The sequence below is a fragment of the Molothrus ater genome, chromosome 5, assembly GCF_012460135.2.
Source record: "Molothrus ater isolate BHLD 08-10-18 breed brown headed cowbird chromosome 5, BPBGC_Mater_1.1, whole genome shotgun sequence".
NCBI classification, from domain to species: Eukaryota; Metazoa; Chordata; class Aves; order Passeriformes; family Icteridae; genus Molothrus; species Molothrus ater.
The window spans coordinates 16,211,767-16,235,438 of NC_050482.2; the positions used below are offsets into that span (position 1 = coordinate 16,211,767).

At 35.3% G+C, this 23,672-nt stretch overlaps 1 protein-coding gene across 1 annotated transcript in view; it reads left to right on the forward strand.

The window, feature by feature from the left end:
- TBC1D22A (TBC1 domain family member 22A) overlaps window positions 1-23,672 on the forward strand; it is a 140,927-nt gene that overhangs the window by 54,600 nt on the left and 62,655 nt on the right. The window contains exons 10-11 of the mRNA XM_036401158.2: window positions 6,219-6,294; window positions 19,604-19,731. Coding sequence (XP_036257051.1) covers window positions 6,219-6,294; window positions 19,604-19,731 — 204 coding nt within the window. The remainder of the gene's footprint in view (window positions 1-6,218; window positions 6,295-19,603; window positions 19,732-23,672) is intronic.

The window sequence follows — 23,672 nt, forward strand, 5'->3', positions numbered from 1 at the left end:
GGAAGTTCAAACCCGGAGTCCACATGGCCTTGAGCAGCTTGCTCCAGGTGATTTGGCTTTGGGCAGCCAATCATTTCCCTCCATGGGCCAGCAGTCTGCTGGCTGGCTTTGTTAGGGCTCACCAGTGACTCAGTCTGAGCTTTCTGTCTGCTGAGATTTCAGGTCCTTTGGCACAGAGCTCGTCTCCAGCCCGTATTCTTGCAAGATTTGCTGATTTATGCTGATTTATAAAAGCCTGGTTCTGAAGCTGTGTGGGGCCATATGCAAAATATATCTTCCATGTGTGTGATAAAGCTAGTTGTCTTTACAACACTTCTAAACTGTAGATGATGCATGAACATTCTTGTATTTTCATCTGTGGCTGTTCATATGGGAAAACAAGAATTATCCCATGAGTATTTTTCCCATGTAATTAAGTAGACATTCCCATACATCCAGATTATTAACTTCTTTTTTTTATTACTAAATTGTCCTTTATAACACTTTCTTCAATAGTGTCTCATTAACATTCAAGTAAAAAGTTCACATTGATCTGTGCCACCTGAAAATGTAATGTTCATGTATAAAATAGAGTATAACTTTTCATTTTAAGTTCGAGTATACTGGTAATAAAATAACCAAAGGGGAAATACATGCTTTGCATAATGATCTAACCAGATGTATTAAAAATAGCACTAAAATATTAATATAATCATTTATCAGGGCCTGGTAGTTTTTAGAATAAAAGTGAGATAATTCATATCCAGGGACTAGACTGTGCTGAGGTACATATTAGCTATTTCTATGTCTGATAAAATAGCAAGATTTATGACCATTAAAGGGAATCCTGCAGAGTTCTTTCTCACTCCTGGGTTATGGAAAGTTGTTACTTACATATGCATGGATGGATGGATGGATGGATGGATGGATGGATGGATGGATGGATGGATGGATGGATGGATGGAAAGCTGGATCCAATAAATAACATGAACATGCATTTCAATTGTTGAGAAGAATGCGCAGAAATAAGTCTTCTAAAAATTCTTCACAGGACCTTCCTGGTTTATTTTAAAGGAAAAATAGGTCAAATATAGCTTTCTTTGTACCTTTACATTGAACTCCTGCACAAGTTTCTGCATAATAATGCAGTTTTCCAGCCTGTCACTGAGAGTAAAATTTTCAGGAAGACAACAAATCTATTTGTAATCAGTAGATGAAATACACTGTGCTATCAGTATACTTCAGCATAAAAATATTTTATCCTCTACCTAAAATTTGCAGCATCAGCTTTTGGAATTGTACATGTTTGTATTTATGATTTCTAGCTCTTATCCAGATTTGAACTGATGCCTGGCCTATGCTGTAATCTAAAAATATACAATGAGCACTTTTGTCATTGCCACTTTAACAGTTTCCGTAATTTATAATACATCCATTTGAGTAAAACTGAGGTTTGACTACACAGACCAGTAGAAGGTTGGATCTTTGGTTCTGACTCTATGGATGCTATTTCAACAGGAGAAACAGTACCTACATTTTAATAAACTGTTAGTTTTTTGTCCCGTTATGTAGGAATAAGTAAGATACTGTTTTGCATACTTATGCAAAATTTTGGGCTGCAATGCTTTGTAAAAATTTTTCTTACTACTTAGGAAATTTTGCATTTTGAAAAGTCAGGCTTAATAGTTGTAATGGTTGACAGACCTTTTCTTCTAAAGAAAGTGTCTTGGAGTAACAATGGAACATGCAATGGACTGTGCTAACAGCATAGTTCAGCACACTTGTGTGTTTGTTCTTGTGTGTGCACACTCTATCCTGAGCTGTATTCAGGAGTGAATTTACATTATAATCTCTATCTTCAAGGAACATTTTGGGTGAAGTGTGCTTGTATTGATAGTGTTTATATACATCATGGCTATCATTATCTGGTGTCATGCTTCCCTCCCTCCTGCCCCTGTCTTTCTGCATAACTTTCTGAGCAAGGTGAACGAAGATTTTTAATAGGAGTTTGCTTAGAGAATTCAGAAATGTTTGAATGAAGTACTTAAATAAGTAAAAAGGAAGATTTCAGGAGATCTCTTTGTGACATGAGGATGAGAAAACCTTTTTCTTTCAGTTGTCATTGGTTCATGTATACTTGATACTATGCTTGAACATACTAAATTGATGCATAGCAATTCTTAAATATGCATTAGTAGAGAAAATAGCCATCCAAGTCTGTATGTCTGTATGATTTATATGGATTGCTTAGTGTATCCTCTACATTTAAAAGCTCTGATCTCATTGATAAAACATGAGCAAACAACACATGAACATCTCATGTCAAAACTTTCCATTTGGTTCTAGAAATGTTTTTGATATTTTCTTCACTGCACTGTTGGTGAACACTGTGTATGACCTGAAAAGATGAGAGGCATTGTGCCTAGGCCTCTGCTTGGCTGCAGTCATAATGTCAAATTACTGACAGTGGTTTTTTCTTTTACTTTGGCTGGCTCTGTTTCTTCTTCATGGTGTCATGAAAGATTGTTTTCCATTCCTCTTCAGCTTGCTGCTTCTTCTTCTAAAATGATCCCATCATCATGTATTATGAGAAATAGATTAGGGATTTTCTTCAGCTAGTGCCTATGAAGTCTCTCTCTCTTCCCCCTCTCACCCTCTCTGGGAGGACAGTCCCAGTTAAATCTGTTTTGAGCATTTTTCCACGTTTCTTCCATTGAAAATGTCTACCCTTAAAAAAGTAAGGAATTACTTAGTAGTTTTTAAAATGTTTTGTGAAGTCTATAATTTTAGTACTTTATTTTAAATTAAAACAATTAGTTTTTGAGAAATCCAGACCTAGTTGTAGTTGCAGGGAAGTAGGGCGTTATACCAGTTTCTACAGAATACATATAAACTACTAACACAAAGATTTGAAGCTCTTGCAAGTTTTGATCTCTTCTGACATTATAAAGTCCTAACCTTCTGTATTGTAAGGTGAAACTAATTATGTGTCAGTCTGAACTAGATATTATGCCCATTCAGCTGTGAAGTAGGTTAGCATAGTTTATCAAGGGTTCTGGTATATATACATACTTTGTCATATGTGAATGCTTACTGTCAAGAGCAGTGTTTGGAACTAAGAGATATTTTATGTGAACTCCTAGTTTTCATCCTGATTTTTTTTAATATTTCCTCATTTGAAACTTTGACCATCAATAATGAGCAAAACACAATCTCTGAAATAGTCATAAGTAATTGAGAAAATAATTGTCTTGGCTCAGCTCTGAGCAATAATTCATGAATTTTGTGATTTTGGCATGTTTTTTCTTTTCTGTTTTACTATTTTTCCTTCATCTATAAGCACAAAAGGAGCAAGAATAGTGGGTAACAGAATACCTTTAACATTTACAAAGTCTTTCTCACAGTTTCACAAACTCCAGGGAGTCAACTACAAGTGTCATAGGAGGGCATATGTACAAGACAGTTTAATTAGAAGAGAGTACTGGGGAATCCAATAAAGATCTTTCCAGTTTAGGTGAGTCAGCACAAGTAGAAGAGTGACCCCCAGCTGTGTTCATTTGCAGCTGAAATAATGAACAGAGAAATAAATAAGCAAAAGATCAAATGTAGTGAAAAGCAAATTTACCTGTTTTCAGATCAAGATGGCAGTTTTGGGTTGCATTTCGAGGTTTGTATGGATTAAATTAGGCTTTGAGAAAGAAAGTAGTTTGAGATTCATAGATCACAGTCAAGAGTTGCACTACCTGGGGAGAGACTAATGATCAAAGCACCAGTGTTTTAACTCTGTCTTGACTTTCAGTGTTACATAGAGGAGCATTCTTTTACAGAGGATCTGTTACAGAGGAAATAATTAAATACCATCTTGCTGTACTTTGAGGGCAGTACTACTTCTAGAAACACCAGTTAACTTTGTTTTAAATAAATAAATAGAACAGCATAAAAACATTTTGCAACCAAAAAAAAGTGAATACAGTTTTAGTTGTTAGAGTTTGTTCTGTAAAGAAAGTGATTATGATTTCCTAAAGATTCTGTGCCTTGGATATTATCCATGATTAATACAGGTGTCTGTTAGCCTTGTGTAGAAGGCAGTGTTCCAGTGCATGGGATAGTTTCTTTCTTCCTGAAATGAGATTATAATAGATGTGAATTCTGTGTGTCTTTCCATTCTATCCATTTTGGTTCTTTATTGCATTAAAAAGGATGCTCATGTTCTGTTTGTGAAATAATGTCAACAAGCTGAAATTGTTGCAAATTTTACATGGTAATTGTGAAAATAAATTCAGGGAATTATTCTTGCTTCCTCATCCATACTGTTTTAGTTTATACACTGGGTTCTAATATTAATTACTGTGAAAGGGCTACTGCTAAACTAGTAGAAAAATTTGCTAGAATTTTAAAAATAGCTATTACTATGATCAGTTACAAGTGATCAGAGCATACAGTAGACTTTTTGATACTGTAAATTGCTTGTTGGCTGAAGTACTTTAATTTACAGAATTATTAGTGTATCATTTTGCCTTATGAATTTTTAGACTTCAAACTTTATAGCAGTTTTTCAGAATTTGAAGATTAAATTGCAGTTCAGTTTCATAAGTCAAATAAAACCTATAAAAAGCTCCATGTAAATAAAGCCAAGAGAGTCAATAAGACTTTTTTTTTGGTTTTAAATAGAAAAACATAAAAATGAACTGATACATAAAACATATGAACAGATAATCATCTCTTCTACTCTAAGACCAAGTTAAAAATTTAAATGACGTCAAGAAAAATTAGTATTTTGGGATTACTTAGCTCCAGCTGATAAAGGAATTACTCAAACAATAGCAGTTGAGGCAAAACATCCAATACTGTGATTTTCTGTGCATGTGGTGGTTACACAAAAAAACCTTCTACATAGCAACTTTCTTTTAAAATATTTATGTACAATTTTCTTTTCTTGAATCTCTCAAGAACCACAGGAAGACAACTGTAACAAAAAGAGTTGAATGGAGGGATTGCCAATTAAATATTCAGAAACATTGCTGTATATTTGAATAATGTCATTATTTTAAAAGATTGATCACTTTGGGTTTCAAGCGGAGATATCTTTCTTGCTCTCATTATTTCAAACTCAAGTCTATGCTATAGAGCTGCAATCCACAAATTAAAAATCCATTTACAGTTAATTCATTCAAAGAAATATATGCAAATATAACGCCCTTTTAGCTACATAGCTTGTGTGTTAGATTTTGATTCATGATATTAACTGTAATCTTGGGTTCAGAACAGTTATGAGTACATTAAAACAGACTTTTGATTTCTTATGCTGCTTGAAGTTATTACTCTGTACTTCAAAAGATCAAATTCTTTCCCTGCCTCTGATTATAGGCTAAATTTTCATATTTCCTACATTATTTGTTGCAGTAATCCGTGGCTCTCTGGGCTTTATATGAGTCTAAATCCAGCTAGCTCTGGACTCTGGCCCACACGGACTTGCATAGATGAAATAAAAGATGAGAAGCGCTCTTCTCCACATGGGGACGAGTGTACAGGTTATTGGCTTGGGATAGGACAGTACTGGTGTGGCAACCACCCAGGCAGAAAAAAGAGGCTGAAGCGCACCTGCAGTGGGTTTTTATACCCGAGAAAGGGGGCGGGGAAAGAGGACCGTGGCCAATGGGATACCACTGGGGAGGGGCGAGGGGAGGGGCCACCCATGGGACAGACCACCAGGCGATATGGAAAGGGAGGGGGGTATGGGGGAGATACCATGTAGTGGGAGAGTGGAGATAACACTCTACATGACATACCATACTCAGTACAATTTTCCCATCACCCAGTGCAAAACACCAACTAAATAAACTACTTAGTGCAATACAACAATTTGTAGAATTGTAAATTTCTGAGAAAAAAAAATCACCTTAAAAATATCTAACATGGCACATTTTGGCATGTAAGATGAGGGCCTTTTAAAGCTACTTGGGTTTCTGCAATAAAGTAACTTCACTAGATTAGCAAGTAGAGAGCAGTTGATGCAGGAATAGCTATACAGAATATGCTGTTAGAGGTGGGGACTCAAAGGACTGTACAGTGTGATGATTTACTATTTTACTGTAGAAGCAGACCTAGGAAATGTAGTCACAAAACAGAAACACCATAAGAAAACAGAGAAAAATACATGGATTAAGAAAAGTAATTGAAAGAAAAGAAACCTTTTTTTCTTTTCTACAGCTAATACTTGTATGTGGTCTCCTCTTTAGGATAACTACACTTTTGCACAGCCAGGAATCCAAAAGAAAGTGAAGATGTTGGAAGAACTTGTTAGTCGGATTGATGGTAAGTCTCAAAGGCAAATTGATTTCTAACTGATGTTACACTGAAAGTGTTTAATTAAAATACTTGCAAGAAAAGCCAACATCACTGCGATCACCTGCAATGGTGCAGTAACGTCACCTTCCTCAGGTGAGGTGTCATCACTGGCTTGTGGCATACTGGCCTTTGTGGATCACTGTCGTGTATCATTTAAAAGAAAGGCACTAGAGCATGAGTCTCTTTCATTACTTTTTATTAAGGCAATATAATCAAAATTCAATGGCAATTTCTTTGCAGCAGAGTAATGACCACACACAAAAGGCAGCCAGTATTCATTTCCCATTAAGCCTCAATGGTTGTTGTAATGCAGCAAGTCACAGTGGTTGTTTATGGTTGTCCTTCGGCGCTATGTTTTGTGCCTTTGTGCATCATTTTGCTATCTGGAATGCCTGCATAATTTCTCTGTGGAATCCAATTAATTATGAACTCTGGAAATAACATCTTTAATTTTATAGATAAATTACAGTATGTGCAGGGGTAATTTTAGATTATTCTTTCATGTTTAAGCAGCTCACTTTGAAATATTTTACCTTCATCCTTAAAGTAATTCCTTTCATGAAATGCTGACTGTCATATAGCTAGGACAGAGTTTAATTAAATGAAATGCAAGAGATAATGCTTGCCCATTCTAAACATAATCTCTTGATAGTTTGTTAAAATAATGAACAGAGTATTAACAAAATGTTGCCAAGCATAACTGGGCATATATTTGCAACACTAGCATGTCAGTGATGACTTAGAAAAAATATTTCTTGTGTAGCTTTATATTTGATAATCTTGGATACATTAATTCCCTGGTTTTGTTACATATACTGTGAAGCTTTTTTTTGTGCCCGTGCTTCTTATAGGAGATTTTGCCTCCTTGTATGTACATCCTTAATGTTTTATAATGGTCTTTGTGCTTTTCTAGGATATTAAGGTATTTTTAATGATCACAAACCAAGGGCAGCAGAAAAATGTTTATATAAAATTACACAATAAACTTAAATGTATGTAAAAATTTTTGGTTTTGATACATTTTTTTAAAATGCCAGTAAATACGAAAAAATATAAGGGCATATTTCTGTATATTGGGTAGCTAAATATTTATATTAAAAATATAGTTAAATCAGTGTATTTTGTTACTTAAAAAATAATCTAACTTCTCATAGTCTGATTTTTTATATGTAGTTTTAGTCTTGCATCAATTGATGTTTACATTTCAGAAGCAAATTATTACATATTAAGTAAAGTGTATAATTAAAATTCCTGTAAATAGACTTCCTTAACTTGGTCAATGAACATTTATATAAATAAATTGTTTAACCAAGACTTTAAAATTAGAAATAGCATTCTGATAGTCAACTTTGTGGTTCAATTGAATAAAAATATTAAGTATAATACAATAGATTATTGTTTAGTTTAAGGAAAAAAGAAATGCTGAAGTCTTATTTATACCTTCAGTGCTTTAGGGATATAGTTAAATGATTTCTCTCAATTATTAGGTTTAGGAAGCATTATTTTTAAAGCTTCACACTTAAAAATAAGTCAGTTGTAACAAATAGTTGTGTCGTCTTATACTGTTATTTGATCATCCTTTGCAACTGAAAGCAAAGTGTGAGTTCCTGTTTTTTTATCTAATTTAAAATAAAGCTGCGAGGTCTTTATAAATTTTTTGTAGTTTTCAGCAGATATCATGAGTGTTTGCTAGTAAATATTGATGGACGTTTAGAACTGCTTATGTTATATGGGGCCTCTGGCAGTCAGTGTTCCAAGCCTCTGCCCTTGCCTCGATGACTCTGTCTGATGGGACAGGGCCGGTTTAGAGCAGGCTCTGTGGAGTCTTGCCCTCCACAGAGCTGAGTTTTGAGTGATTCTGGGGATGGAGATTCTGCAACTTCTTTAGGTAGAACTGTTCGGGAAGTTTGACTACTTCCACTGTAATTTTATTTTTTATATAAATAATTGTTTTTTAAAATGGAGCTGATGTGCACCACCTTTTATTTTATCTCAGTGTACCTCTGAGAAGAATTTGGCTCCATGTTCTCTGCATGCTCCCTTTAGGTAGTTGCAGCTTTTCTTAGACTTCTTTTTAAGGCTGGGCAAACCCAATTCTATCAGCCTCCTTTCAGGTGTGAAGTGCTCCAGCTTCCTCTGCCCCTCACTGGGCTTGCCCATGTGTGCCAGCCTCACAGCATTGGAGGTGATGCTGCAGACATGGTTTCCCAAGTGGTGGATACAGAGGAAGAATCACTTCCCCTGACCTGTTGGCGTCTTTCTTGCTTAGATAGCCTAACAATGCGTGGCCTTTCTTGCTGCAAGGACATTCTTGACTTGGGTACAGCCTGTTGTCCACCAGGATTCCCACATCCTTCTTGGCAGAGCTGCTTTCCATCAGGCTGTGCCTAGTCAGTGCTTGTTGAATGAGACTTTTCCATCCCAAACAGAGGACAATTGCCTCCAAACAGAGGACACTTGCCTCTCCTGAGTCTCAGTAGATTCCTCTTAGCCATTCCTTTAGCTTGCCAATGTTCCTTAAATAGTAGCCCTCACTTTCAGTGTGTCAAGCACCCTGCCCAATCTGGTATAATTTGCAAACACAGTCTATTCTATTCTATGGTATCATTAGTTTTTAACAAAGATACTGGCCCTAGTGCTGACTCTGGAGGGATATAATTTGTAATTCGTTGTCAGTTGAATTTTGTATTGCTGATCTCAACCTTTATAATACAAGGGTCCAGTTAAAAGTTTTGTGTAGTAAAGATACACATTTTTCATTATTCTTTGGGCTGTTTCTTTTTGTCTGGAAGACTGTCCACTCAGTTACTTTCTTTCTCGAGAAAAGCACACCAAAGTACGTCTAAGATTAAAAGTAAGTTTTAGTTGTTAATTAGACAATGGTGGTTGTGTATTGCAGTCATAACCTTTTGGATGCCTCAGCTAAGGGATCCTGTATTAATTGGGTTTTTGTTGGAATCATAACATAGTTTGATTGAATATTGTGGTTTACTCTTCATTTCCTTTTTGCTTTTGTCTTTTTATTCTGGGTTTGCCATTCTTCAGTTAAAGGGAAGTGTATGGCTGATATAAATTCAGTGACTTTGCTTTTTAGAAAAGCCCCTCATGATCTGTATTTGCTGTACTTACCCTAAGTGCTCATTAAGGTTACTGTGCAAGAAAATAATATTCCTGTTGGTACTGTGTCACATTATTTCTTGATGCTGGGTAACTGCACAGTGAAGCAAATCTTTATGTAGTAAGTAGCTGTGTGAGTGGATGAAGCCTGTACTGCTTATTTGCTAATAGTAATGGATTACCAGTGTATGAAAGGTGATGCTTGTGCTTTGGAGAGTGCTAGTGCATTATGTCAGTGATTCAAGCAACCTTCATTAACCCAGCCTTATGGATCACTACTCCCGTCAAAGTAACTGTCCTTGTGTGTACACTCCAGAATATTGCAAAAGACTTAAAACAGCCAAAATACTCTTAATTTAATCATAATCTCATTCTGCTTAAACTCCAGAAAATAATTTTGATAAATTGTGTTTAATGGAATTTTTTTGGACTGCTAATGGAATGTTGTTATAGATGAGATGGAGTTTGAAGATAAAACATTATTCAATCTCATTAGTCTACTTATCGTCATCATTCAGATTTTTCTCGGAATTATAAAAAAAAAAATTGAGAGGGAGGATCAATAGATAGCTCAATAATACAAGGAATCTCTTATAACTAATTATCTTTTCTGTTTCCTGTAATGCCAGCAGAGCTTCTCTGCTCTAAATCATGAACCATTTCCCATGGTTTGTAAAAGGTCATACTCACGTGGCACACTATCTTCCACTTTTACTTCCTTTAGGGTTGAAATCAAACAGACACAGTATAGGAATGCCCAAATTAATTCAGGATTTGTGTTTCCAGAATTTACAGGTGCTTAGCACTTGGCTGGTGTCATGCTTGGAAGAGTCTCAACTTCTTCAATTTACTGTAAGACAACTGGTAATTACATGAGAGTTTGAGGTAGCCATTTGGAGAAGTCTGAGCATTTGTAGATAAAAGTAGTCTTAGGGATTCCATAAACATTGATAAAAAGTGATAGAATCATGTAGCATTCTCTCCAAATTAACAATAAGGCAGTTCTAGGAAAAAACCTTAGGCTATTATTATGTAAATGTATTTTTTATATATGTTAGCTTCTTATTAGTATTACAGAAAATTATAAAGCCAGTATTGGCAACTCAGAAAAAATATTCTGCATCTTGTGTGGGGATAAGTTTGAAAAGACTTTTTTCTGCATCTTTTCTAGAACAACTCAACCCAGGTTTTGCATTTGTGTTCTGCACAGTTTTTTTTTTTTTGTAGATAAATTCTCTGTTGTTACTGTTTCACATTGTTTCACCAAAAAATCACCAATCATTTTGTAGAACTTTCCCTTGAATTTTAGTAACAAGAGGTGGAAAAATGCAGAAAATTATTGAAAATAATAGTTAAAAAAGGTTACTGCTGCCTTATATACTGCTGTATATACTTTCCCCCTTCTCCTCAAAATGGAGGTAATGGAAAAATACCTAGAAACATAAAAAGAGTGCTGCATTTTAACTTTCTCATAAGGAAAACTTCAATTTCTCTGGAATTCAGCTACATTTTTCAAAGGTTCAATAGAATTTCAGAATTTCTGCTGTTTCCACTGTGAATGCATCTTCTGATCATCTGTTTTGGAGAGTTACCACAGCTATTCCTACACATGATGTTTTCATCGGGACAATTTCTAGTTTATTTGCATTTTATTGTTGTGAAAAAAAGTTAAAAATTTTTAAGGGGTGTTTTTAGTGCAAAATTTAAGTTTTTATATTTGGATTGCTAAAAATAATGACTTTTAATAAATACTGAATAGTACTGTTTGAGGAAATATTGTTAAGTTATTCCTAAGTGCAGTTGAATTGCTATTTCACCTTTTAAAACCATCTTCTATTTCACCTTTTAAAACTATCTTTTATTAAAATTTTACAAGTCCTATTTTTTCTTATTGTTGCCATATTTTACGTGTTTTCATTCACACCAAATGACAGATAAATTAGATAATGCCTCTTGTCTTAATGTTCTGAGCAAATTAATCTTGACTTCACTAACCATACTTTCTTTACTTATTTCTCTTTTGGGTTACAGATGTCTTGGTTGGCCCATTATCTGAAATTCTGTAGATGATGCCAGAACTAAGGACTTGTAATAAAGTACTTTCATGTTGTGGCCTTAAATTCATATTTTGCATAATTTTGCTATTCACATAAAGTTTTAAAATATAACTCTCTTGTAAATAGTTGTGTGTTGTGTGTAAATATGTGCAGAACAAGTTCTTAATGAAATGTAGTCAGTTAAAACTTTTTCATTTTTGTGTGCATTTTTGTTTAACCACAGTGGAAAGGCTTATTTAATTGTACCATTCTGTGTACTTCTCATGCTTTGAAATATTTGCTGTAGAAATGTCTAAAAGGTTGGTTGATAAAGCTCTTAATATTTATATATAATATGTTTTCTTATTTAATTGGAGAAGTTTATAAAACATCCTTCATTAGAACAGGATTAGTACTTGTAGGATTATCCTTTCTAAGGTCTTAGTTTATTTAAGAGCTGTGTGTTTTTAATGGGCTGCCAAAGTTTTAAATGTCCAGACTTCATTTGGGATTCTTACAGTTTCTTCTCTGAGTATTGTGTGGATGTTTTGCATTCATCAGGTTCTTGTCCCAGGAGATAAATGTGCCTATTCCCATAGAGCTGTCCAATGCTCCAAACACAAACTTTTCACAATTCTGCTCAGAACTTAATTTCATATGACGAGTTAAGCCAAAAAGTATTTAGAGATACCTCAAGAGTAGTTTTAATGCTTCCACAGTTTCTGAAGGACATTCAGTTTCTCTGCTACTTGAACTTTTTAAACTGCAGAGAAAATAGTTTTGCTTTTTTCTTTAGCAAAATCTGACTCTTGGAAAGACAAAATATCAACCAAGACTAATACATTTTCTTATTAATCCATTTACTGTTGTTTAATCAGAACTCACAGAACAAGTTATCTGTTCAATATACGTGATAGATATAGATTAATTAATTTGGTTTTTAATTTGAATCTTGGGTGTTCATACAATGATCTGATAATGAAACTGTGGTAATAGATGACATTTGATCTATCTTTGTTACGTATTTTATCACGCTAATGATTTTTTGGTTGATGGTTGAAGAATGCATAATTATATGTGCAAAATTAGGTTCATGTTTAATTATATTGTAAAACATTTTACAGACACCAATAACTTTGAATTAGGATTGCGTTGAAGTATCTGGAAAAAAGAGCTCTAATTGCAAGAGTTGCAAAATGGGTATTCTTAGCCTTGTGAAAGCATTTTGAATTGGAAATGGACATAGAATTTTATTAGAATTTATTTAGACCATACTGCTGCTGTTGGAATGAGTGATTAATAAGGACCTTGTTTCTCGGTCCATCTTTCTATGTCAGCTTGGTGCTGAAGTGATAGAAAATCTTGTAAGCATTTCATAATTGTTTTAATTAATTTGCACTCCAAAGCTCTTTCTCATTTTAATAAAGCTATTTTATTTAGCTCACTAGTAGTTATTTTATATCTGATTTTATGGTTGTAATTACTGTATTATACTTTAATCCACTTGTAAGTGCTGTTCACTGGGCATTATAATTAATTGATATATCTTTTAAATAATATTTTTATGTTTTACTGTGGAGATTATATTTGTATGCTATTACAGAGTTCAGAAACCTTACCAAGAGTTGAGCCTGACTGTAAAGTAATTTTTAAATTCCTGAGTACTTGTAAGTACTTTAACTTTTAAATTGCCAAACCTTACTATTTTCATGGCAAATTAAAAAAAAAGAAAAAAGGGAAGAAAAGAGATGTTTCACATGATGGGGGATTTAAAAAGTATCAGGCATAAACACTTTTATGAATGCATACAGTTATGATTTAGAAGAAGAGGCTAGAGAAGTCCAGTGATGGTACCTAGAAGTGTCTCATCAAACATATGTTTTTCCCTGTTGTTTGTTGCACTTGGAATATTGAGGACCACCTGCAAACATGGAGTTTTTCTTAACTTTTAGCTACAAGGGTAGATCTTTCTTGATTACTACTAAATGTTTCTCCTAATATTTTCCTCCATTTGGTGTTACATACCACAGAATTGTTACTTTCATTTGATTCCATTAGGCAACCAAGCCTTCCTTTCCCTCCTTCCCTCCTCTAGTATTTTCTTCTTTTACTTTGTTATGTTTCTTGGGCTTTTTAGTATTAGCATATGGACCATATCTTTTGTTATGATGAAGATGCTTCTCAGTCCTAGCTATGAGCTATACATTTAGTGAGCTAAATTTAAATAGACTATTATCTTTAAATTTTAGGTCATGAGGAGAATGTAATTGGCAATACTTCTATGTTTCTGCCAGTCATATTTTCATTTTTAGGACTTTTCAGTGTATTTTTTTATGCTTTTGTTGTAATTTTTTACAGTGGACAATTTTAACCAGTTATAAAAAATAATCTTGTGGAACAAGATATAATCAGCATGTAAATATTTGACTTGGATCTCTGCTATTACTTGAAGTAGAACTATGCATTGTGATGAGATCTTGTCTTGAGGTGAACATTTATGATCTTTAGGATGTCTTCTTCAGTCATCAGGAGCTCCTTTTGCAATTAATATATATTAATAGAAGTTAATATATATAACTACGAATAACTCATTGCTAAGCTGTGGTCTTGACAGAATTACTGTTTTTCAGAATTTCATATTGGGTTTGTAAGCCCTTTTCTGCCTCTGCAACTGGTAACATCTGGTGTTGAGATTTTACTCCAAACTCTTACCTTTGTTTGCCATAAATATCCTGACTTTGAACAATGTAGAAATTATTCAGGAGAGAAAATTAGATTGAAAATTAGCTTTCAACAAATAGAGTAAAAAAGAAAGCAGTCGTTGACTGGTGACAAGGTCCTTTCTTTTGGACTGCAAGGTTCTGTATGTGGGAACTGTAGGATAGGGATGGAGAGCACCCTCAGCCAGTTTGCACCAAATCAGGTGGGAGTGTTGATCTGCTGGAGGGTAGGAAGATTCTGGAGAGAGATCTGGACAGATTGGATCAATGGGTTAAGGCCAGTTGTGTGAGGTTCAGCAAGGCCAAATGCCAGGTCCTGCTCTTCGGTCACAACAGCCAGCTGCAGCCCTACAGGCTGGGGCAGAATGGCTGGAGAGCTGCCCTGCAGAAAAGGGCTGGGGGTGCTGGGCAGCAGCTGGATGAACATCAGTCAGCGTGTGCCCTGGTGGCCAAGGGGGCCAGTGTAATCCTGGCTCGTATCAGAGACAGCATGGCCAGCAGCACCAGGGCAGTGAATATCCTTTCTCAACACTGGTGAGGCCACACCTCAAATCCTGTGCTCAGTTCTGGGCCCCTCTCAGCAAGAAAGACATTGAGGTGCTGAGCGTGTCCATAGAAGGGCAGTGGAGCTGGGGAAGGGTCGGGAGCACAAGTCTGATGAGGAGGAGCTGGGGGTGTTCAGCCTGGAAAAGAGAGTCAGGGGAGACCTTATTGTTGTCTACAGCTGCCTGAAAGGAGGCTGTAGCAGGTGGGGGTCGGTCAGTTCTCCCAAATAACAAGGGACAGTGGGAAATGACAAGAGGAAGTTGTGGCAGGAGAGGGTTAGGGTTAGGGTATAGATTTACAAATTTAGATTGTATGTCAGGAAACATTTCTTCACCAGAAGGATTATCAAGGAGTGGAACAGGCTTTCCAGGGAAGTGTTTGAGTCACCATCCCTGCAAGTTTTTAAAAGATGTGGGCCCTTAGGGACATGGTTTATTGGTGGGCTTTGCAGGGTTAAGTTAATGGTTTAGGATCAAGATTTTACAGGTCTTTTCCAGCCTAAATGATTATATGATTCCATGGAAGGCAGGAGTGCTGATGTGTTTCTATTGCATGTTTTTGTAGGTTAAGGATCAATGCAAAAAAGTCATTGTGCATGCCAAGGGCAATGCCAATAAGCTCCTGTGGCAAAGATTGGCTCATTATTTCCTTTTGCTTTGGTATCATGTAGAGAGCTTTTTGGATAATTGGTTAGCTGAGAAAGGACATTTCGATGTGATACCGATGGATAAGGATAGGGGAAACAAGCTGGGAATTATGTAACAGGTGTCCAATCACTGACAAAGGTCATAGTGACCTTCGCTGAAACGGGAAGACGGGGGAGAAAATTGCTTGCCAGAAAATGTAGATATCTTAGGTAGAGAAGCTAGAAGAATGCAAACATAGAAGCAAAATAATCTTTAGAAGATAGAAGTAGGTGTGGTTGATCTAAGTGTGCTTTAACCAATAATGAGCTCAGCTTTTGCAATATGTATAAGCTTCATTAACACCAATATAAATATGGGTGAGTTTTCAATAAACTTGGGGATTCATCATCCACGCATATTGCGTGAGGCATTTCTTCCACCGTTCTCGACAAAATCAGAGCAGTTTTTAAGAAAAATTGCACTTTTTAAGAAAAATTGTGTGGGTTTTCATGAGAAATACACACTTTTCTTCCTTTTGTTGAACTAAAAGGCCTCTTTAAGAGAGACTGTTAGCTTACATGCATTTCAGATAATTTTTAAGACTTTCATATTCACAATGGAATATGTATAAAATATTGATAAAATAGAGTTAACAACAAAGTGTTCAGGGTTTGAAATATGACTGAAAAATAAACTTTAAGTAGTACTCAAAATTACAAAACTAGGTCAAACATCAGAAACCATAGGATTGGTAGGAATCTTGGAATAAAGGTGAGTGCCCAAAGGCTAGTGTTCTGAAATGTTGAATGGTACAGATGGATGTGGTGACACCATGCTGTGCCACAGTAATTTGGCAGTTCAGGCATAATCTTACATTATTTTGCTGTTTTTCTTTGCTTATGTGTAAGCTTGCCTAGAGACTAGTTCTGACACCATCTTCCTGTCAGGACAGCAGTTGAGTTGTTTGGACAGGTTGTTTCTGTCCTTAACTGTTTAGTTCATGATTTTGTAATCATACAGATTTTAATTTTGACTTCAGTGAAACAGCATGAGATACTTACATTGAACATGAAGAATAAATATTTTATGTGTGTAGGCCCATCTGCTATGAGAAGCATCTGTTTAAGGTGGCTAAATGTGATCATTCAAAATAATGTACCAATAGTGTATTTAATAAAAATATTAATAGTTATAAATGTTTTTTGTCTACAGGTTACCTATTTTTGACAGTATGCTACTATGGAATGCATTGCTGTAATGTATTTTGGTCTTTAATCAGAAGACTTCCTTCACCCAAACTTTATATGTAGATTTATTGAAAATGTTGGGAAACTTACTAAATGTAATTTTTATTTCTTTTGAATTTTGATAAAAGAATTGGTTTTTTTTTTAACTGTAAAATAATTATGTTATCAGAAACTGCAGTAGAAGTAGTTTTTATAAAATACTTCATGTTCTAAAGCTGACAGTAATTATATAACTTCTTGTTCATTGCACATACATACTTATTTTCATTGAAATGGAAAATTTAGATTTAGATTATGCCAGTCCAAATTACCTTTATCAGCAAATTAGCTTCTGCTTACAATTACTTGCAAAGTAGGAAGAATTAGCTTCTTTACTCAATGCATCTTCTATTCCAGCCTTGCATCAATTAGGTATAAAGCACAGAGTTTAGTAATCCATTTTTCAACTTGTTTATACTAGAAAGCAACTTTCAAGAAATTCATTATGCCCATTAACTAACATAGTTGAAATATCACAACTGGCACAATTTATTGTTCTTCATTACTTACTTTTAATGGCTACAAACAACCAAATGAAAATTGTTTCTGCTGTGTGAAGAACAAAATTTTGTGAGTTAGTAACTTTGCTTAGAAATAAAACTGCCTTTTTTTTTGCAACCTGCTTGATGTACTAGATTATCAAATCATAGTAGTCTGTAGTGTAGGTATCCACATGTGACATTCAAATAATAAATTTAACCTAGTATCTCACTTCAGTATATTTAACTTGAAGCTAAATTTTTCTAAAGCAAAGGCAGAGACACAATAGTAATTCAGCATTTGGCATGAGTCTAATAATCTAAATGATGTAATAATGGTGCAGTGGGTGGAGAGCTGGCAGAGGACAGGGCTCAAAGGGTTGCAGTGAGTGAGGCTGCATTTGGCAGGTGAGCATTCACCAGTGATGTCTTAAGTGTTCAAGTCTAAGGCCAGCTCTATTTAATATTTTTATCAGGGATCTGGATGCAGGAGTTGAATGCAACATTAACAAATCTGCAGGTGATACTATACTGGGGGGCACTGTTGACTCTTGAGGAGCAAGATGCCTTGGAGAAGGATCTTGTTAGATTGGGGCATTGGGCAATCATCAATGATTTATTGAAGATTTGAAAATTTAACAACAAGTTACAGGTGCTGCACCCTTGATGAAGTAATTCTGAGCACAGTTGGAGATTGAGAGAGGAGGGGCTGGAGAACAGCCCTGAAAAAAGGGATCTGGTTTTTTCCTGGCCAGGAGGGCAGTTCCCATGCTGGGGTGCATCAAACACAGCATTGCCAGCTGGCCAAAAGACTTGACTATCCCACTGTTTATTATCCCACTGTGTTCAGTGTTGCTGTAGCATCATCTTGAGCATGGTAAGCAGTTCTGGGCCTTACAATTTAAGAATTTGTCTGTTTTTGTTTATATTTATATTGTGGAAGGGTGTGATTTTAGGAACAAAAATACCAGGTCTGCTGAAGACTGCTTTAGCCACAGATAAATGGAGGCTGACAAGTGCTATGGAGAAATACCAGTTCTTAATACATTTTCATTGATATTTGTTTTTAGTTATCATTGGAGACAAGATGTGTTAAGTGGACCTTTGGAGTAATGTGTTGTTGTGTCTTACTTTTTTTAAAAGCCCTCATTTTTGATTGTTTTTAAAATCTAAAAGGTTTGTACTTATAGCTTCTATATTGAAAAACTGTTTTATATTGGCTGACACTTTCATATAGCCAAAAAATACATCCTGAGGGGAAAAAAAAACTGAACAGCTTTAGTCTTTAACATAATTTAGTATCACTTAACTTCTGTTTCCTTAATCTCTAGGTAATGTTTCCTGTAATAATGCTTCCATACTCTTGGGGTTATTCTTTTAATTAATTTAGTAGTTTAGTGCCTTTAAGTATCACTTTTTAGATATTTCTTAGATTTGTAAAATTTGGAAGATGAGCATTTACTCATTGTTTTGGCTGGTAATACACCTCTGTGAATTTGGATGAAGGGATAATCTGGGCAGCAAAAATCTCCAAAGATGTATTTGTATACAGAAGGACAGTAGGATTGTCTTAGGCTTTAACAAAGACTTCTTGTCATAAATTTGTCCAAAATGAGACATGAGCATTTCTGCAGTATTTGTCATCTATACCATGCTAATGTCATATTTGAGCCTGGTAACTAAAGCCTGTTAACAGAATGTCTGGGATCTTTTTTGCAGAAAATTCTCTCAGTATAGACAACCATGTAGTAGATTAGTTCTCTTAGCTCTAGCAATAACCCATGCAAGTGATTATCACAGCTTTCAAATAGTATGTGTTCTAGAATAAAAACACAGTGTGAGAGTACTGGTTTAGAAACCACTGATTTGTATTGGATTTATTTGCATTTATTTGTAATACTAAGAAATTATTTTAGCTGTAAATTAGTTAAGTTTCTCACTGTATTTCCTACACGTTAATCACACTTTTTCTTGTCTCAAACAAATGCAACCTTTATAGGTCCTTTCCTTATATTTCTTTACCTTCTTAATTTAATAATTTTCTTTTTTGATTGCGAAAATTTTATTTTTGGAGACCATTATGTTATTTGGAAACTATGTTTCTTGTTGTGTCGTCCCAAAAAATTTGTAGCCTAAGAAATTAGTGAGGATATATGTACCTAATGATTTCACATTATAACTTTGTATATTTTTGTGGTATATTTTAAAACTCTGATCTTAATGTTTTATTAAGATAGTGCAACTCAGACCAGTTATTTAATCTATGAAGTGGCAGAAAAATCAGTCCAGTGTAATGTTTAACTAATTTATATTTTGAGTGTTCTCATTTGGATGTGAGAATGTGCATGCACCACCACAAGTTTTTTCCTTGAGATTGGAGGAGTATTTGATTGTTTTAGACAGAGAACTTGATACTTCAAGATTTCAGAAAAGCTGCAGTAAAATACCTGTTTATTCTGTCTTCAGAACAAGTTCATAGGCACTTGGATCAGCATGAGGTGAAATACTTGCAATTTGCTTTCCGTTGGATGAATAACTTGCTGATGAGAGAAGTCCCTTTACGGTGTACCATCAGGTTATGGGACACATACCAAGTAAGTACTTTTTTAAACCTCCATAACCCTGGTAATGTTTGAGACATGCCAGTATCTTTGTGAGTGGTTTTTCTTGAACCTTTTGCTTTAGTGTTGTCTAAGTATCACCATAATAAAAGAAAAAACCTTCAATGATCACCACTACTTAGAAACATTTAATGTCTTCAGTCTTGCCCTTCAAAGCCAAGCACTTGATGTCATGATAGTTTATAGTACTAAATTGAACACTCACTCAATACTCCCTTCTGTCTCTTCAGAGAAGTGAAACATTGAATTGTGCCTAATCAATGCCCTCCATCGATTCTGAGTTCCAGGCTTCTTATTGTCCATCTGCTTAACTACTCAGTCCAATATTAGCTTTCAGTGTTCAGTTCTCAGCCTTTGACCTTTGTCATGTCTTCTGTTTTACTGTTTGTTCAGACAAAACTCCATGTTGCTGACCTCTTGGTGTGGTAATTATTTTTCCCTAATAACTTATTTTCTTATTGTCAAGAGAAAGAATTGATGTTTGAGAAAAGTGGTTTATGCATTCTTAGTTCTATTACTTCATGTTCCAGTAGCTTCTGGTTGCAATTCTTGACTGTATGTTTAAACTATATATCCTTATCTACCAACTTCATTGTTGAAGTTAGTGGGCGAGGGAAAAGTAACAAATTTTAAATTCCTTAAGAATTTTCACTTGTATTAATCAGTAAATATGAGATTAACTCATAATTTACACCTTCTAAAGAGATGTAGTATCTTAAAATCATTGTCTTTATTTCTACTCATTATGTAGAAATGTTCTATTGGTTTCATGCACTATAATGCCAGAATGTCTGCTAGATCATTTATCCAGACCTGTGACAGAGGGTGAAGAACTGCTTGCTCTTCATTTAATGGGTCCAGTATGTTGTTTCAGTGAAGTCTGATGGTATCCAAATCTGATAAGAACATGTTAGGAAATGAGGAATCTATCTATTCTACTGTTAATCCGTTCTAAGAGGTGGTATCCTTGCAGAGTTTATCTTCAACAAATATCTGAATTGAACATGGCTATTAGTTTCATCTGAGGCTCTTTTGCCTTCTTTGTTTCATTATAATATTGGTTATTCATTGTGGTATATTACCTGGAATTTTATTCCAGAGTAAAAAAATTATTCTTTTTAAGAACTCTCTGAAAGACTGAGCTATTTAAATGTTTTACTGTAACTAATTTATCTCCTTTTGAATAATTTCTGTTGCTGTTGCTGCAGTATTTCTAGCTCCTGAAGGTTTTTTACCATGCTACCTCTAGCACTGCTCTTGGTACCTGATCATTAGCCTTATCTATATGATAAAATAATGTAAGAGAGCCTCTTCAATCCAGCTAACTACTGATATATGCCCCCCAAAAATTTTTTTTACAGAATTTCAATTAGAGTTAATCTCTGAGCTATTATTTTATGATAATGTTGAGAATTTTCCTTTGAAAAGGAAGTCTGGGGTTAATTTCTCAAATTATTGCCATGCTGGAAGGAGCCCTTTCTCATTGCGGGTCCATAGGCACCTATCAAGTTGCACTTCAGTGGGATCTTTATCCATAATAAATGCTTCTGATTATTTAATTATAATTTTTAAAACATTCTGATGTATTTAAAGCAGTATTTAAAAGCTTGATACTTAGGTCTTTGCCCAAGATTTCCAAGGGTATCTTTTAAATACCCTCTTCAAGGTATTTTTATCCAAATGCCTACATAGAATTCTTATACACAGAGTGGAGACTATTTTTGTATATTAAACAAGCTTAAGGAGTAATTCTGTGTTTTGGCTCAGCAGGTACAGCAGATTTGTGCTGTTTTCTAGGTTTCATTATTTAGTAGACTTCTCTGTATGCATGTCTTGTCTAATAATGTATTTAAAAGCAATAAGGATATCTTAGACACCTTTTTCTGAAACTTCAAGCAATTCCTCAAGTTGCTAATCAGATTTCAGTTGTGCTTGTATTACACTGATTAGCAACCTATAATATGGATCTTTTCACCTTGATACTATGGATAATAAATTCAGTGAACCTGCAAGAGCCAGTAAAGTTCATGCAAAGTTTTTGCTAAGGTGTTAAGCAATAATGTTACAGATTTTTTCCCAACTTGTCATTAAGCCATTCTGTTGCCTGCAATTTCTGAGTTAATTGTTTACAGCTGTATCAGCAGTGCTGCTTTCTGAATGGAAAACACTTCAGATATGAATTTGTTCAGTTGGTTTTCTTGTCTGTCTCATATTTTTACCTGTAAAGCCTGCTATAGGCCAAAATATATCTCTCATCTAGAGATATATTGTTAAAGAAATTTTTCAAAGGGTTTAGCTATGGATAGACCTGTGATGTTGGATTTGAAAGAGACATGTAAAATGAGTAAAGGCAAGAAATATAATTAGCTTTCCAGATACAAATGGGAGGAGCAATCCTACTAATAATAGTAAGGGCTGGATAGATGGTTAACTACTTTTCTCCCTGTACTCAAAGGCTGATGATCCTCTTATCAGGCTTGCTTTTGCTACCTCATGTGTCCTAAAGCGGTAAATTAAGGACACATGGGAGTTCTGCTTAGATTTACACAGTTTTACTGTCTGCTATTTCAGTGGGTACTTAGGATGTGCCTGTACTGACTTTTACCCTGATAATCTTGAACTACTGTAAACAGAATTAGCTTTACCTGCACTTTAAGTTCAGAAGGGTGAACTGATCATGTTGCTATGTAACATCAGCAGGGACTACAGGCATTCATCCCTACACTGTTGATGTCAGGCTTTTGTTCAGATCTACCTACCTTGTGGCTCTTTGGAAGGGATGGGGCACTTTGAAGGCCCTGTTTATAGACATCTCTAGTCCCAATGTGTGTCATGATGTGGGAATGGCATAGGAGCAGTGTCAGATGAGGGGTTCAGGAGGGGTGGGACAGTCAGATTCCTTCATGTGGAAGGAATAGGAAGGCAGGAGGAATTGTCAGATCCCTTCATGTCTGCACCCAGAGTGCATTCTGGCTCTGTTTCCTGCAGAAATCCATGAGAAGAGACCAGTGGCACCTTTTGAAAGAGAGGATCTGCTGCTGCTGCTGTTTTCATGGAAAATAACATTTTTCTCTCTCTTGTCTTCCTCTCTCCCCATTAAAGCTGAAACCATGCCTTGTTTCGCCAAGCTGCCTGTTTTCATCTGTTTCAGTGGAAAAATAAATACTGTGCTGTTTCCAGCTTAAATTCTAGATTGGTGATTCTCACAGCAGGCCCTAGTTTCTCATGAACTGCAGCAGAGGGTTTTCAGGGGAATAACAACAGACTTAAATCGTCTGCTGTTGTGTATTTCCTAGAGTGAGAGATAACTGCTGTTGGCTGGAGGTGTTGGAACTGTCTCTTGGTATTTGTTACTGTTCTTCCAGTGACTTTTGTGAGAATAGAATTGGACACTTTAATGATATCCACCTCTGTGGTGGAATGTAGGGTAGTAAGAGTACTCTGGCTGGAGTCATATGCTCTGTCTAGTTTAATTTAGGATTCATCAGTCAGTTGTTAGGGTCTTTGGAGTAAATCGCTGAACATATCCAAAATACCTGTACTTGAGCTAGTTAGAGTTGAGGGGAAGAGAAATTTGGAAAGGCTCCCAAATCCTCACATCCGTAAATGCTCTGTTATTCTGTAACTGTATCTATATGTATATAACTATATTCTGTAGCTGTATCTCTGAAATCCACTAGAATACATCGCTGTCTTCTGAAGAACTGTGTAAAGCAGAAAAAATACAGAAATTATGAATTTTGCTTACAAAATATATGTTGAGAAAGCTTGTTAGCTGTAAGTATTTAGTTTGATTTATTCTTTAACCCGAATTGCATTTTGATGAGTGAATTATCCTACTTCTTCACTTGTTTCAGGCCTTGATGGTGGTTTTTTTGGTTTTTTTTTTTAGTGCAGTAAATATCTTGTAAATT